This window comes from Pelophylax lessonae, assembly GCF_965119305.1.
Source record: "Pelophylax lessonae genome assembly, chromosome: 9".
NCBI lineage: Eukaryota > Metazoa > Chordata > Amphibia > Anura > Ranidae > Pelophylax > Pelophylax lessonae.
The window spans coordinates 256,953,188-256,969,176 of NC_138776.1; the positions used below are offsets into that span (position 1 = coordinate 256,953,188).

General features: G+C 43.7%; 2 protein-coding genes across 2 annotated transcripts in view; both read right to left on the reverse strand.

The window, feature by feature from the left end:
• LOC309563407 (uncharacterized protein) overlaps positions 1-15,113 on the reverse strand; it is a gene marked incomplete at its 3' end in the record, with an annotated part of 43,546 nt that extends 28,433 nt beyond the window's left edge. Inside the window, exons 1-3 of the mRNA XM_082267801.1 lie at positions 15,102-15,113; positions 12,065-12,251; positions 8,468-9,953 (exon numbers count right to left, since the gene is read on the reverse strand). Coding sequence (XP_082123927.1) covers positions 8,468-9,953; positions 12,065-12,242 — 1,664 coding nt within the window. The 5' untranslated portion in view covers positions 12,243-12,251; positions 15,102-15,113. The remainder of the gene's footprint in view (positions 1-8,467; positions 9,954-12,064; positions 12,252-15,101) is intronic.
• The window catches only part of LOC309564399 (uncharacterized protein), a 252,084-nt gene that overhangs the window by 217,011 nt on the left and 19,084 nt on the right, over positions 1-15,989 (reverse strand). The gene's annotated exons all lie outside the window — the stretch shown is intronic.

Below are 15,989 nucleotides of genomic sequence, written 5' to 3' on the forward strand. Positions count from 1 at the left end.
CCATTGTAGAGAGGAAGGCAGCGGCCCATGTAAATGGCCAGGTGGAAGTACCAACCCTTAGCTCCCGGGACGAATTAGAACTACCATAACTCCTTCCCTTACCCTTTTTTGGGATACCCCCTTAATTTAGTGCTTTGCAGTGATGCTATGCGATGCTTAGTCTCTCCGCTCAAACTCTCGCTATGACAGTATCAAAGGGGGGGGGGGGGGATGTGGCAGCACCTGGAAAGTCTTCTAAAATGGCGGACGGTTAGGTCTGAGAAGTCTGTCTCTGGGAAGTCTGTCTCAGACACACAGCTTGCAGAATTACAGAAGCCAGCGGGGGAAGTTGGGGTCACACAGCCCCTGCTCTCTCCCTTGCTATGTGTCTGTGCTTTGTGTGTAGATACACAAATGTCAAAACCGGAACTGTCATGCTAAACTGCTGATCTAATAGGAAAAAGCTGAGATGTACAGTATGTCTTGCTTATTTGAAAGAAAAGTTTAATTTTTGTTCTTTTGTATATGCACTTGTGACATAACTGTCGATGTATAAGTGATGTATTTTCAGGACTTTCGCAAACGGGCGTGAGCTGGGCTAAGTCATTTTTACAAAGGTTTGATTCTGAAGTCCGAGTCTGAAATTCCTTCTGGGCTTTAATTAACTATTTCCTGCAACACAGTGGCAACCTGTGAAGCTCTGGTGAACTCCATGCCCAAGAGGGTTAAGGCATTGATGGAAAATAATGGTGGCTACACAAAATATTGACCCTTTTGGCCCAGTTTGGACATTTTGACTTAGGGGTGTACTCACTTTTGTTGCCAGTGGTTTAGACATTAATGGCTGTGTATTGAGGTATTTTGAGGGGACAGCAAATTTACACTGTAAGGCCCTTTTCACACAAGCAGACCGTTCAGATCCGCCTGTCCGTTTTTCAGGCGGATCTGAACGGATGCCCCATGCATCTCTATGGGGCATCGGATGTCAGCGGATCCGATCCGTCAAATACGGACGGATTGAAAACCCAATTTTCCATCCGTCTGGAGGATCGGATCGGATGAGAACGGACAGACGGTTCATTCTCATCCGATTCCCCCATAGAGAAGAATGGGGACCTGACAGCTCTGTCTACACATTATAAACGTACCAGTGGTATATGTCTGGACATGTCTCGGACGGTTCATTCTCATCCGATTCCCCCATAGAGAAGAATGGGGACCTGACAGCTCTGTCTACGCATTATAAATGTACCAGTGGTATATGTCTGGACATGTCTCACACTTGGTAATCATGTCTTTGAGGGGGAAATATTGAAGAGTCCTCGTCCCAGGGTGACAACACTCACTCACTGTACTGTATCTCTGGAGGAGCAATACTGTTCTCTTAGGACAGGACTATAGAACACCCCCCCCTTCTCGTAACATATGGGGGAGTTGTTCTGTAGTCCACATAGAGCTAGGAAGAATGCTGATAAGGATGTAACAGCAGGACAGCTCACAGAATTTCTAGCAGGATCAACAAGTATTGTTTCTGCCTATTAAAGCGGAGTTCCGGGCAGAGAAACGTTTTTTTGTTGAACATACCCCCGGGACAGTCAGGGCTAGCACATTCCACAATGGCTAGCCTCTGATCTGTCCCGGTTCGCACTTACCTTTTAGAAGAAATACTTACTTAGAAATTTTCTTCCACAGCGTTTCCATCTCGGTTGTGGGCAGCTGAAGCCGGCGCGGTCCTCTTCTCTGTCTTCTTCCGCGTCTTCGTGTCCCAGAATGCACTGCACCGGCCCCTCTCGTCACTTCCGGCGCGGCGCCGCATTCCTAAACAGCTTCTGGGCATGCCCAGAAGCTGTTTAGCAGGGGAATGCGGCGTCGCCCGGAAATGACGAGTGGGGCCGGTGCGGCGCATTGATTCCTGGGAGCTATGACGTTTAGCTCCCAGGAATCATCGCGAGGCAGGAAGTGACGGGGTGAGCCTCGGCGCTGGAGGAGGAAGCTGTCATAGGTGAGTATTTACGATCGTCAATAAAAAGGTGAGTAAACAAAAAAAAAAAAAAACAACTATCCAATTCCTTTTCAGGTGCGGCATACCTAGCGGAGGGGCACAAAAAAAAAAAAATCTTTTTTGTGCCCGGAACTCCGCTTTAAACAGAAGAATGCTTTCAACGGTATATTCAACAGACCAAAAGGAAGGCAATATAAGACGTTGTTTGTCAGGGTTCACATATACTTCAAACGGAATTGGGTCAAATTGTCCATTTAACGCAACGGGACAGGTTCTCTTGAAAGCTCACCCGTCATGCTCTATTAGTCGAAGCCCTATGTTGAAACATTGTGTAAGCTCTATGTAGATCAGTGTTGGAGCTTATACAGTGGTGATAATCGTTTCTCCTCCCCCACATGTTGAGGCTGGCAAGTGGCTGCTTAAGTCTGAATATTGCATCTTGGGAGGAAGGCGAGTCCTCCATACCTGAAAGTACTGAGTATTTCCATGAATTACGAGAGGCTAATGGATGTTGAATATCAGTGGTTGGTGGAGGTCTTTCGAGATATTCTGTTATAATTAGCCAATAAATGGCATCACATTGTGGTGTTGTCATTTTCAGCCGGCAAGAACTTATAGCTAAAAGTTCCAGACTCCAAGCACCGTCTCCACTTTGTCCTGCAGACTTCTTCAGTGGAACGTGGTACATGGAGCTAACGAATATGGAAAAAGCTACGGGAGGCACATATAGACTGTTGGTGCTCTGCCTTTCCCATGTGGACTAGCTATCCAATCAGAGCATCATCTTTTTTTTATTATTTTTAATTCTGCTACTTACCTATATACAGTAATGGTAGCTAGGTGAGTTCCAAATTACGGCATATACAGTACGTATTTATAAGATTTTTTCATAGAGACCACATCAGGAACAAAGGTTGACCAAGACTGACCAAGGCGTGTTGTACCAAGTTAATCTTTGCACCAAAAAAAATAATAAAGCAATGTCAATGTAGTGGATGATTACTTATTTTGGGGGTAGGGGTTTAAATAGGAGTGGTATAGAAGGAGAATGTTGAAAGGAGATCATGGACAGGAAGGGAAATAGGATTATCAAAAGGATGATGGGTCAGGGAGCCATGGTTTCACCCATGGGAACAGACCATAATTTAGCAAAGCAAGTCTCAATCACCAGCCACAAGACCCATGCACAGATCCTACAAGGTAAGAAAGACAAAATGGGAACATGTGGACTGGATTAGCTTCAAAACTTAAGGTAGTTTGGTCTTAAGGGGGTAGGAGTGGAGTTGGAGTCTACCCATTCTAAAGCCCTGTACACACGATAAGAAATTCGGCCGGTAATTTCGTCCGACGACCAATATGCCGATTTTCAGCTTGTTAGTATGGTGCTTCCGACAGCCGACTCCGACTTTTCGGCCGAAAAAATTCTGGTGTGCAGGCTATATAATTTTTGCCGTCCGTCAACACACGTCCGATTTTCGTCTCATTAGTACAGATTTCGACGGGGAAAAATCTTATGAGCAAGACTAGGCATGCTCAGAGATGAAAGAACACATAGAAAGAAATCCAACACATGACATCACTTCTAAAATAGAATTCTGTCGTACGGGAAAATTCGTGTGCAGTCTAGAGCACATTCCAACCAACAGACACCACTCTGGACAAAAGACGGACGACCAGTCGGCGGAAATTCGTTGCGTGTGTATGAAGCTTTATGCTGCTATGGAGTTAGAAAATAGGACTACTAAAAGGATAGAGGGACAGGGAGCCACAGTCTCACATTTGGGAACCGACCTGCATTTATGGTACCTAGGTGAGTTCCAAATTCTGGCATATACAGTACGTATTTATATGATTTTTTACAGAGAACACATCAGGAACAAAGGGGGACCAAGACTGACCAAGGCGTGTTGTAGCAAGTTAATCTTTGTTCCAAAAAAAAGAATAAAGCAATGTCAATATAGTGGATGATTACTTATTTTGGGGGAAGGGGTTTAAATAGGAGTGGTATAGGAGGAGAATGTTGAAAGGAGGTCATGGACAGGAAGGGAAATAGGATTATCAAAAGGATGATGGGTCAGGGAGCCATGGTTTCACCCATGGGAACGGACCTTCATTTAGGAGAGCAACAGTCTCAATCACCAGCCACAAGACCCATGCAAAGATCCTACAAGGTGAGGAAGACAAAATAGGAACATGTGAACTGGATAAGCTTCAAAATTTAAGGTAGTGGGGTCCTAAGGGGTAGGAGTGGAGTTGGAGTCTACCCGTTCTTATGTTGCTATGGAGTTAGAAAATAGGACTACTAAAAGGATAGAGGAACAGGGAGCCACGGTCTCACATTTGAGAACAGACCTGCATTTAGTAAGGCAACAATCCCATACACCAGCCACAACACTAATGCAAGGATCTTTACTTGAGGTACAAAAAGTGGTGTCTGCGCTTGGGGAGCAACAGTTGAAACTGCGAGCCAGGTAAGGGAAGCGGTCTTGTTAGGTCCTACAAGGTGAAGAGGACAAAAACAGGAACACATGGACTGGATCAGCCTCAAAATGTAAGAGATGGGGTCCTATGAGGTAAGAGCGGGGGTGAATTCTACCCATTTGCATGCTGCTATGGAGTTGGTAAAGAAATAGAATTATCAAAAGGATAGAGGGAGATAAAGGAAGGGAGGAGTAATAGGAATGTAGGGAGAAGGAGCAGGAGACCAGAACTGAGATGGAGAGATGGGAGGTTCACCGCCATCCCAGGTCAGGAGTGTGCAGAAACTTGCGGTCGAGCAGCATGAACTCCAAGGTTCCACCATGCGATTGCATTAAGACTCCCCAGGAGACAGGTCCAAGGCACCACTCTGGAGAATCGAGGTGTATTCAGTAGAGGAATATATTCACTGCAGGGGACATCCTGGGAATGAGGCACTCAAGCACTCAAGATTGCACAATCTATAAAGACTTCTTGCATTATTTCACTTTAGGATCTTTGCACATTTATGTATCATATGCATTATACAGTATACTTGTATCTATATTGGCATTTACAGTTTGGTATTATGGCACGATTTTGATTTTTTACACGTTAATGCAAGCGCTGCCTAGAAATAATTCTATATTGGTATTCAAAAGAAGATTTGCATTAAATCGAATAGAACTATGTTTTCCTAGGAACTTCTCCAACATATTGTTTAGGAGCACCGTTAGCCAGTTAAGGGTTCTGATTAGGCAGCATAGCACAGAAGTCTTCTATTCAGTGTGGAACCGGGGCTCTAGAGTCTCATTCGGAGTATCAACACATTGAATTCCTCTATCTAGTGGGATTGTGAAGGGCAACTAAGTAACACCACTAAAGCATTAACAAAATAATAGTATATTACTTAAAAAAATTTTAATTTTTTTAGAAGCACATACTATAAAAACCGCAAACTGGGGTATGTATGTATCATAAAAGTATTTAAAACATATACAAGCAAGATCATAGTGAAAAAAAAAAAACACAGTTCATAGCATGTATCAATACATGCATAGCAACTGGTCCATTGTGGTAATTCCAACTACTTGTAGTTGGCATTCATCATAGTTGCACATCCAGGTACAATAGATGCTATAGAGAGCTGGAGAAATTCCAACGCGTTTCAAACATTCAAATTTTCCTCCGTCAGGGAATATTTACCACTTCTATCATAAAAGGAGTTTGGCCACAACGCTAACCCACAGACACCATCTGAGCAAACTGTATCAGTTCTATTCCTAGTATACAAGAACTATCAGGTTATCAAAATTTCTTAAATGTATGGAGCTCAAAGCCCTTCTGAAAGAGAGAAAAATTTAACCAATGTAAAGGTGTATGGGATGGTCCCAGTCGAGGGGACAGTATCCCTATTACACTGAAGATGTTCCTTGAGGTTGTATAGAAACATGGAGAACAGGCTACCCATAAATGGTGGCCAGATGAAGACCAATGGCAAGGGCTCCATAGGAGGACATGGCAATATTGTACGTGGTGGGCTACAGACTCAAACATTCTTACTTTAGAGATTGACACTTTTCTAACAAGGCGTGGAGAAAATGCTTCCTACAATGGTGGCCAGACGAATAACAATGGCAAGGGCTCTGTAGGAGGACATAGCAATATTCTACCTGGTGGGTTACAGACTCAAAAATTCGAACTGTAAAGGTTGACACTTTTCGAACTAGGCATGGAGAACAAGCTTCCCATAAATGGCTTTACGAATACCAATGGCAAGGGTTCTGTAGGAGGACATGGCATTATTCTACCTGGTGAGCTACAGGCTCTAAAATTCTTATTTTAGATGTTGACACTTTTCATACAAGGCATGGAGAACAAGCTTCCCATAAATGGTGGCCAGACGAATACCAACGGCAAGGGCTCTGAGGGAGGACATGGCAATATTCTACCTGGTGGGTTACAGACTCAAAAATTCGAACTGTAAAGGTTGACACTTTTCGAACTAGGCATGGAGAACAAGCTTCCCATAAATGGCTTTACGAATACCAATGGAAAGGGTTCTGTAGGAGGACATGGCATTATTCTACCTGGTGAGCTATAGGCTCCAAAATTCTTATTTTAGATGTTGACAAACAAGGCATGGAAACAAGCTTCCCATAACTGGTGGCCAGACGAATACCAACGGCAAGGGGTCTGTGGGAGGAAATGGCAATATTGTACCTGGTGGGCTCAAATTTCTAACTTTAGAGGTTGACGCCTTTCTAACAAGGCATGGAGAACAAGCTTCCCATAAATTGTTGCCAGATGAAGACCAATGGCAAGGGTTCTGTAGCAGGAAATGGCATTGTTCTACCTAGTGGGCTACAGACTCAAACATTATACGTTTAGGAACAAGGGGTTGCCACTTTTCAAACAAGTCAACACATACTGGGAATTGGAGCTGTTCCATAAGTCCTCCCTACTCCAAGTTACCGGTGTGGGCTATATCCTGGGGGTCCCAGGGTAATAGAGAGAGCTGAAGGATAATGCTATCTGGTTCTCCTTGTTTATTGGGTGTTATTTATCACCTCTTTAGCAGGCCCAGTAACTCTTTACGTGCAATATTCGAATAAGCTGAAGATGTCCCTTGTGTGGTTGTGTTTGGACATAGACAAAGGCTAAATATACTTTATCTTCTGGAGGACCTACCATGACTCCTTCAATGATCCATGACCAATGTTGGATATTTCTGTGTTCACTAATAGGCACGTTACAGGGATTTGTATTTATTTGAGGCTGGGTTCACACTAGTGCGAATTGGATGCGGGTTTCTGCGACTGCGACTGGCTCTTAATGGAGCCGGTTCACACAGCTCCGGGATGGCTGCTAAGCAGTTTGCAGAAGAGTCCTATGCGTCTTCCGGTCTGTTTCAGGTCCAAATCCAGCCAAAAATTTGGGCCTGATTTGTCCCTGAAATGGAGAACAGGGACGCACCAGACCTACAGCTTAGCAGCCAAAAGGTCCTAGGTTTGTGCTTAGTGGCCCCCGCTCAGGCTGGCAAAGTCCTGTAGGATGGATGCTGCAGCTTAGTGAATAGCGCAGGCTGGGGATGTGTTGGTCCAGACCCAATACATGCAGTGAAGATAAGAGGATGTTTTTTGGCTGCTGCACACATAACCCGGCTATGTTGAAACCTCCATAAATAAGCCACAAGTACAGGACAAAACGCGTTGGGGGAGTGGTTTTCATGGATTGAGCTGAGGTTTATGATTTGCTTACAACAAGGCGGGGTGAGGTTTGCATCAGCCGGGAAACCTCCTGATATCTTCACTGCCAGTCAGTCAGGCAAGGGGCCATAAGAATATATGCCCTAATTTTTTTCTGGAAAGCTTTATGATCTGCCATGTCTGACAGGAAAAGCATAGTTATTAAACATTTTTTTTTTTATCTACCAGAGTCAGTAGGATGTGTGCTCCAAGTGATACCAACAATTTTCTCCAAACGCATTTCGTCCCACCAACAAGGGGTGGGACAAAACGCACTGGGGTGTGTGGCTTCGATGGATTGAGCTGAGGCTGCTTTTATTTGCTTACAACACGACCAGGTGAGGAGTGCGGCAGCCGGGAAACCTCCTCTCAGCTTCACTACAAGTCAGACAAGGGGTCGTAAGAATATATATCCTAATTTTGTTTTCTGGAGATATTTATGATCCACCATGTCTGACAGGAAACGCATAGTTGCTAAACATTTCTTTTTTTTTTTTATCCACCATAGTCAGTAGGATGTGTGCTCCAATTGATACCAACCATTTTCTCTAACTCATTCTTCAGCTTTATTGTAAAAACAGGACTAAAGGGTAGGGATATCAGATTACATATGCTTCAGAATGATTCACAAGGAAGGGACTGTATAACATTGTGGGATGCAAAGGATTGTATATGTTATGAGTCACCTTTAACACCCAACTGCTCTTAGGATAGAGCTATAGATCCTACAAAACACCGCCATTCATTTGACGTTATCTCCAGCAGGCTTGGGTTCTTTCATGTTGATCTAGATTCACTTTCGGTGTTAACCGTCCCCTCTGGGCAGGAGAGTGACTTCTCCTCAGTGTGGACTTTCATGTGATTATTGAGGTGACCTTTTTGCGCAAAACTTTTCCCGCAATGGGGACAGGAAAAGGGCCTCTCGCCCGTGTGACCCCTCTCGTGTACAATAAGTTGCGACTTCTTTATGAAGCATTTCCCGCACCGCCCACAGGAGAAGATCTTCTCCCCGGTGTGGAACCTCTGGTGTTGAAGGAGTTCGTATTTTACTTTGAACGCCTTGTCGCACTCCGAGCAGGCATAAGGACGCTCCGCCGTGTGCCTTCTCTGGTGCGTAAGGAGCTGTCCCTTCTGTATGAAACATCTCCCGCACTCTGAACAGGTGAAGGGCTTCTCACCGGTGTGACATTTCAAATGGGTGTTGAGGCTTCCTTTCTGTGAAAAGCATTTGCCGCACTCGGAGCAGGAAAAGGGCTTCTCTCCGGTGTGAACCCTGCGATGTATAAGAAGTTGCGCCTTGGTTATAAATACATAATCGCACTCTGAGCACAAGAAGAGTTTCTCGCTGTTGGGAACGTTCCGTTGTGCCTGAAGCTCAAAATCTGTTGTCAACGATCGGTCGGTCTGCAAGCAGAAGGCCTTCTTGTCTATGTGGATTTTACGATGTTGGTCAAGGCAGAACTTCTGGGTGAAGCATTTGCCGCACTCTGGACAGGTATACGGGCGCTCCCCTGTGTGAGTTCTATGGTGTTTGAGGAGCGTTTGTTTCCGCGTGAAACCTTTCCCACACTCTGTACACGTATATGGCATTTCACCCGTGTGGGTGCGCAGGTGTGTGATCAGAGTATCTTTCCGAGTATAACTCTTGCCGCACACCGTACAAGAATATGGCATTTCCCCCGTGTGGACTCGCTGGTGTATCATGAGGGCTCTTTTTTCTTTGAAACACTTCCCGCACTCGGAACACGAAAAAGGAGCCTCGCCTCTGTGCGCTTTGAGATGGGTCACGAGATAGGATTTCCATTTAAAGCTCTGACCGCACTCCGAGCACGGAAAAGGTCTCTCGTCCTTGTGGACCCTCTGGTGTAGGACAAGGCTCGAATTGTCCCTGAAAGATTTCCCGCACTCCGGGCACGGAAAGGGTCGCACTCCAGAGTGATTATTCTGATGTCTAATGAGATGTGCCTTCCTCGTGAAATATTTATCACACTCAGAACAGGAAAATATCTTATCGCTGTGTTGAACAGTACGTGGTTTTTTAGGAGGTTTTCCCAGACGGATATTTTGGGTAGTAGAATGGAATTTTCCAGAAGACTCCTCAGAATTAGAGGGATCTCTTGATCTGTCAACATGATAAGGTTTGTCCTGTAAATTTAGAGTAGCAGGCTTCGCTTCTGGAGAATACTGAGATATGGAACTCCCTTCAGATTTATAATCTGAAGATAAGCCATGACGTCCCTCTGACGTACTCCCGACATAGCGCCCATCTGTTGGAAACAATTCTTCAAATTAGTTTTCAAAGCAATGTACTTTTTCATTTTTTTTGTAATCAGGACCTCCTGCTGGTGATCCCTCTAGTGATATAAAGATCTATATAGAGGAATAAGGACCTCCTTCCTCCTACTGGTGATCCCTCTAATAATATAAAGATCTATATAGAGGAATCAGGACCTCCTTCCTCCTACTGGTGATCCCTCTAGTGATATACAGATCTATATAGAGGAATCAGGACCTCCTTCCTCCTACTGGTGACCCCTCTAATGATATAAAGATCTATATAGAGGAATAAGCAGACATGGGAGTAAGTCACACATGTGCAAGTCTCAAGTCTTAGCCTTCAAGTCTCAAGCAAGTCCCAAGTTACTGTGGCGAAAAGCAAGCAAGTCAAGTCGAGTCCCTGCTAGAAGTCAAGCAAGTCAAGTCATTTATTTTGGTCAAGTCATAAATCAAGTCAAAATACTGATCTACCCCAATTTTCACCTTTAAATCAGTGGTCAGGAAAGGTTTTGTTTTATTTTCAACATTAACAATACTGCTTAGGGCTTTTTTCTTGGCATATTAAAGAAACACTTTGAATGCCCAAACAGCTCAAAATCCTTCGTCCGGTCATGTTTCAACACCACAGTCACTAAAAACATGTTAAGTATTTCTGATGTTAAACAGCCAGTGTCCTAAAAATCAGAACACACTGAGGTTCTTTAAGTGACTGTGGTGTCAGAAACATAACAGGCACATTCATTTTGCTTGAACACATCTTGAGAAAATGCAAATATTTAATAACTTAAAAAAAGTAAAGTCATTTCGAGTCATATGTCTCAAGTCAAAGTCAAGTCTCAAGTCATGAATACCAAGTCAAAGTCAAGTCGAGTCTTTTATTAATTTTAGTCAAGCAAGTCTCAAGTCCTCAAACTGGTGACTTAAGTCTGACTTAAGTCAAGTCATGTGACTCAAGTCCCCCACCTCTGGGAATAAGGACCTCCTTCCTCCTACTGGTGATCCCTCTAATGATAAAAAGGTCTATATAGAGGAATAATGACCTCCTTCCTCCGGCTGGTGATCCCTCTAGTCAACTAGAGATCTACATAGAGCAATCAGGACCTCCTTCCTCCTGCTGGTGACCCCTCTAGTGATATAAAGATATATATAGAGGAATAAGGACCTCCTTTCTCCTACTGGTGACACGTCTAGTGATATAAAGATCTATATAGAGGAATAAGGACCTCCTTCCTCCTACTGGGGATCCCTTTAGTGATATAAAGTTCTACATAGAGGAATAAGGACCTCCTTCCTCCGGCTGATGACCCCTCTAGTGATATAAAGATCTACATAGAGGAATCAGGAACTTCTGTCTCCTACTAATGACCACTCTAGTGATTTAAAGATCTATATAGAAGAATCAGGACCTCCTTCCTCCTGCTGGTGACCCGTCTAGTGATCTAAAGATCTATATAGAGGAATCAGGACCTCCTTCCTCTTGCTGGTGACCCGTCTAGTGATATAAAGATCTATATAGAGGAATCCGGACCTCCTTCCTCTTACTGGTGACCCGTCTATTGATATAAATATCTATATAGAGGAATCAGGACCTTCTTCCTCCTACTGAGTTCAAGGAGATGGGTTTTGGGCGCTAATTACCGGAAGGAATATCCACCAAAAAGACACAAAGATGACCGATGGATGCTTTTTAGTGACTTTTTCGTCACTTCCGGTTAGCCTGCATTGCATTGCGGCTTCCGGTGTAACCAGCTCCGTGGACCAGCTTCCTAAAGCGTCACTTCCGGGCTGCAGGACGGCCGGAATAGTGTGGACTAGACGCTAGGAAACATCATGGAATATGGATTGATGCTAATCTTAATGTAAGTTACTACATCGTTTTGTTGTGCAATAAATTTTTGGCTTACTACAGTGGCGCCTGTTCTTTTCTATCCTTCCTCCTACTGGTGACCCCTCCAGTGATATAAATATCTATATAGAGGAATCAGGACCTCCTTCCTCCTGCTGGTGACCCCTCTAGTGATATAAAGCTCTATATAGAGAAATCATTTGTATCTCTACCTTGTTGGACCAACATTTATCATCCACGTCATCCAGGACTCACCAGTGCTGATATTTAGAGAAGGCTCCTCCTCTTTAATTATCACCTTAACCATCTCCTCCTCCTCTAGCTCCTCATCATCCTCATCATCCTCCTCATCCTCCTCCTCTGTAGGCGGCTGATCACCACTGATAGATGTCTCTTCTTCTTCCTCTTTGACTTCAACTTTTATGTCCATCATGTCCTCGGCCTAGACCAATAGTTAGAAACTACTTAGCAACCAGCAAGGACAGTGAGCATGATGGTCAGTAGTAGGCCATAGCATACAGAGTGAAGGTGTTAGGAGTATTTATCATACAGCACAGGGTACAAAGTGCAAGGTTTAGGAGTATGTAAAATACAACATAGCATTTACAGAGCAGGGTTCGGAGTATAATGTACAACATAGTACATTCAGTGCTAGGGCGAGGATTGTGTATTATACCAAATAGTGTATAGAGGGCTGGTGTCAGTAGTCTAAATTACAGCACAAGGTATAAAGTGCAGAGCTCAGGAATATGCAAGTAGGCCTTAGTGTATTCAGTGCAGGGGTCAGGAGTATGTACTATAAAGCATTTAGAGTCAATATTGTCCATATTCTGTATACCGCGCACAGTGCAGGGATCAGGAGTATGTAATGTAAAGCCTAGTGTATACAGTGCAGTGGTCAGGAGTATGCAATGTAAAGCCTAGTATATACAGTGCAGGGATCAGGAGTATGTAATGTAAAGCATAGTGTATACAGTGCAGGGATTAAGGAGTGTGTAATGTAAAGCATAGTGTATACAGTGCAGGGATCAGGAGTATGTAATGTAAAGCATAGTGTATACAGTGCAGGGATTAAGGAGTATGTAATGTAAAGCATAGTGTATACAGTGCAGGGATAAGGAGTATGTAATGCAAAGCATAGTGTATACAGTGCAGAAATTAAGGAGTATGTAATGTAAAGCATAGTGTATACAGTGCAGGGATTGAGTATGTAATGTAAAGCATAGTGTATACAGTGCAGGGATTAAGGAGTATGTAATGTAAAGCATAGTGTATACAGTGCAGGGATCAGGAGTATGTAATGCAAAGCATAGTGTATACAGTGCAGAAATTAAGGAGTATGTAATGTAAAGCATAGTGTATACAGTGCAGGGATTAAGGAGTATGTAATGTAAAGCATAGTGTATACAGTGCAGGGATTGAGTATGTAATATAAAGCATAGTGTATACAGTGCAGGGATCAGGAGTATGTAATGTAAAGCATAGTGTATACAGTGCAGGGATCAGGAGTATGTAATGTAAAGCATAGTGTATACAGTGCAGGGATTAAGGAGTGTGTAATGTAAAGCATAGTGTATACAGTGCAGGGATCAGGAGTATGTAATGTAAAGCATAGATTATACAGTGCAGGGATAAGGAGTATGTAATGCAAAGCATAGTGTATACAGTGCAGAAATTAAGGAGTATGTAATGTAAAGCATAGTGTATACAGTGCAGGGATTAAGGAGTATGTAATGTAAAGCATAGTGTATACAGTGCAGGGATCAGGAGTATGTAATGTAAAGCATAGTGTATACAGTGCAGGGATCAGGAGTATGTAATGTAAAGAATAGTGTATACAGTGCATGGATTAAGGAGTATGTAATGTAACGCATAGTGTATACAGTGCAGGGATCAGGAGTGTGCAATGTAAAGCATAGTGTATACAGTGCAGGGATTAAGGAGTATGTCATGTAAAGCATAGTGTATACAGTGCAGGGATCAGGAGTATGTAATGTAAAGCATAGTGTATACAGTGCAGGGATCAGGAGTGTGCAATGTAAAGCATAGTGTATACAGTGCAGGGATTAAGGAGTATGTCATGTAATGCATAGTGTATACAGTGCAGGGATCAGGAGTATGTAATGTAAAGCATAGTGTATACAGTGCAGGGATCAGGAGTATGTAATGTAAAGCACCGTGTATACTGTGCAGGGATTAAGGAGTATGTCATGTAAAGCATAGTGTATACAGTGCAGGGATCGGGAGTATGTAATGTAAAGCACAGTGTATACTGTGCAGGGATTAAGGAGTATGTCATGTAAAGCATAGTGTATACAGTGAAGGGATCAGAAGTATGTAATGTAAAGCATAAAGTATACAGTGCAGGGATTAAGGAGTGTGTAATGTAAAACATAGTGTAAACAGTGCAGGGATCAGGAGTATGTAATGTAAAGCATAGTGTATATAGTGCAGGGATCAGGAGTATGTACTGTAAAGCATAGTGTATACAGTGCAGGGATCAGGAGTATGTACTGTAAAGCATAGTGTATACAGTGCAGGGATCAGGAGTATGTAATATACAACTAAGCATGCATATTACAGGTGGCAGCGGTCTGTGATATACAGCACGTTACAAAGTGCAGAGGTCAGCGAATGTAATATACAGCGGGGAAAATAATTATTTGATCCCCTGCAGATTTTGTGGGTTTGCCCACTTAAAAAGTGTAAGGGTCTAGACTCTAGAGTATCAGTACCCATACTCGGTGTTAGAGTCTGTAACGTATAGCACGACATACACCGGGCATCCGTCAAACACAAACAACACAAGAGATGTCTTTGCTGAGTCTCGGGGGTTCAGTCACAGCGAACGGTGAAAACTTGAGAATAGGTGAGTCGTCTCACGTCAGAATATGATGCTATAAGTACGTCACTCTAATTGTATTATGTGTATGGCTGGATATTATTGTATTACATATGTGTGGCAGCCTCTGCTGGAGATAAAAAGGAGTAACACTGAATACGGACAGCGGAATTTCCATCCATGTATTGGCAGGCTGGTTGCACAGACGTCCATCTGCCGATCAACATCTGTACAAAAACCACGTCGGGAATTTTCCCAAATCAGTGACGCCAACTATGGTGGGGAACTCTCCCCTCTGTCAGAGTACAATAACTTAGCGGGAAGTTTCTCTTATCCACATCGAGTGTGTAGATAGGGAAATCAAGCCATTTTTTTTCTCCGGGGTGACTGGAAAAAAATAAAAGAATAATGTATGGGCTGCCTTACAGAGTGTAAATAAAATCCTATTACCTGGTCTGCTTCCATTTTCAGTGTCTCCTCTCTACTTCCTTCCAATTCGCCTTTCACCCGGAACTTCCTGTCTGTATCTGACATCACTTCCTGTCTGTGCGTTCCACTGGGCAGAAGAGTAATTGCTACCTTATGGAGAATAACGTTAGAAAACCCTACCTCGTGAGAATTCCATACCCTCGTCACTTACTGTTTACATACATAATTGAACAGCTGAGCAGCATAGCAGTGCGCATGCCCACAGCTCCGGAGGGTAGGGAATTCTCACGGGGTATTGTTATGTAACGTTAGACCGCATCAGCTGTTGCCGCGGTAACATTAAAACAGCTCTGCTGCAACATGAAATCATCTCCGCTCCTACCCCTGTCAGTTCCCTGATCTTGGCTACAAAATGTAAAAGCGGCGGGTGTATGAAAATATAAATCACGGAGATCTCGGCTCCGTGATTTATATTTTCATAGACCCGCCGCCGCTTTTACATTTAGTAGCCGAGATCAGGGAAGTGACAGGGGTAGGAGCGGAGATGATTTCATGTTGCAGCGGCAACAGCTGATGCGGTGTAACGTTTCAAAACTCTACCCGTGAAAATTCCCTACCCTCCGGAGCTCTGAGCATGCGCACTAGTAAGCTGCTCAGCTGTTCAATGACGTAGGTGCACCGGAAGTGACGAGGGTAGGGAATTTTCACGGGTATGGTTTTTTCACGGAACACCGGAACTGCATCCTTCAATGTTTATCAGTAGAGACGAGCTCGGCGTGTTCGAGTTTGTACGTGCGCGATCCCGCCAGGAAGCCGACACTGCACTCCACTAATCACAGGCAGTGAGACATTTCCTGATCTGAGCTGCGGATCGGGAAATGTCTCACTGCCTGTGATTAGTGGAGTGCA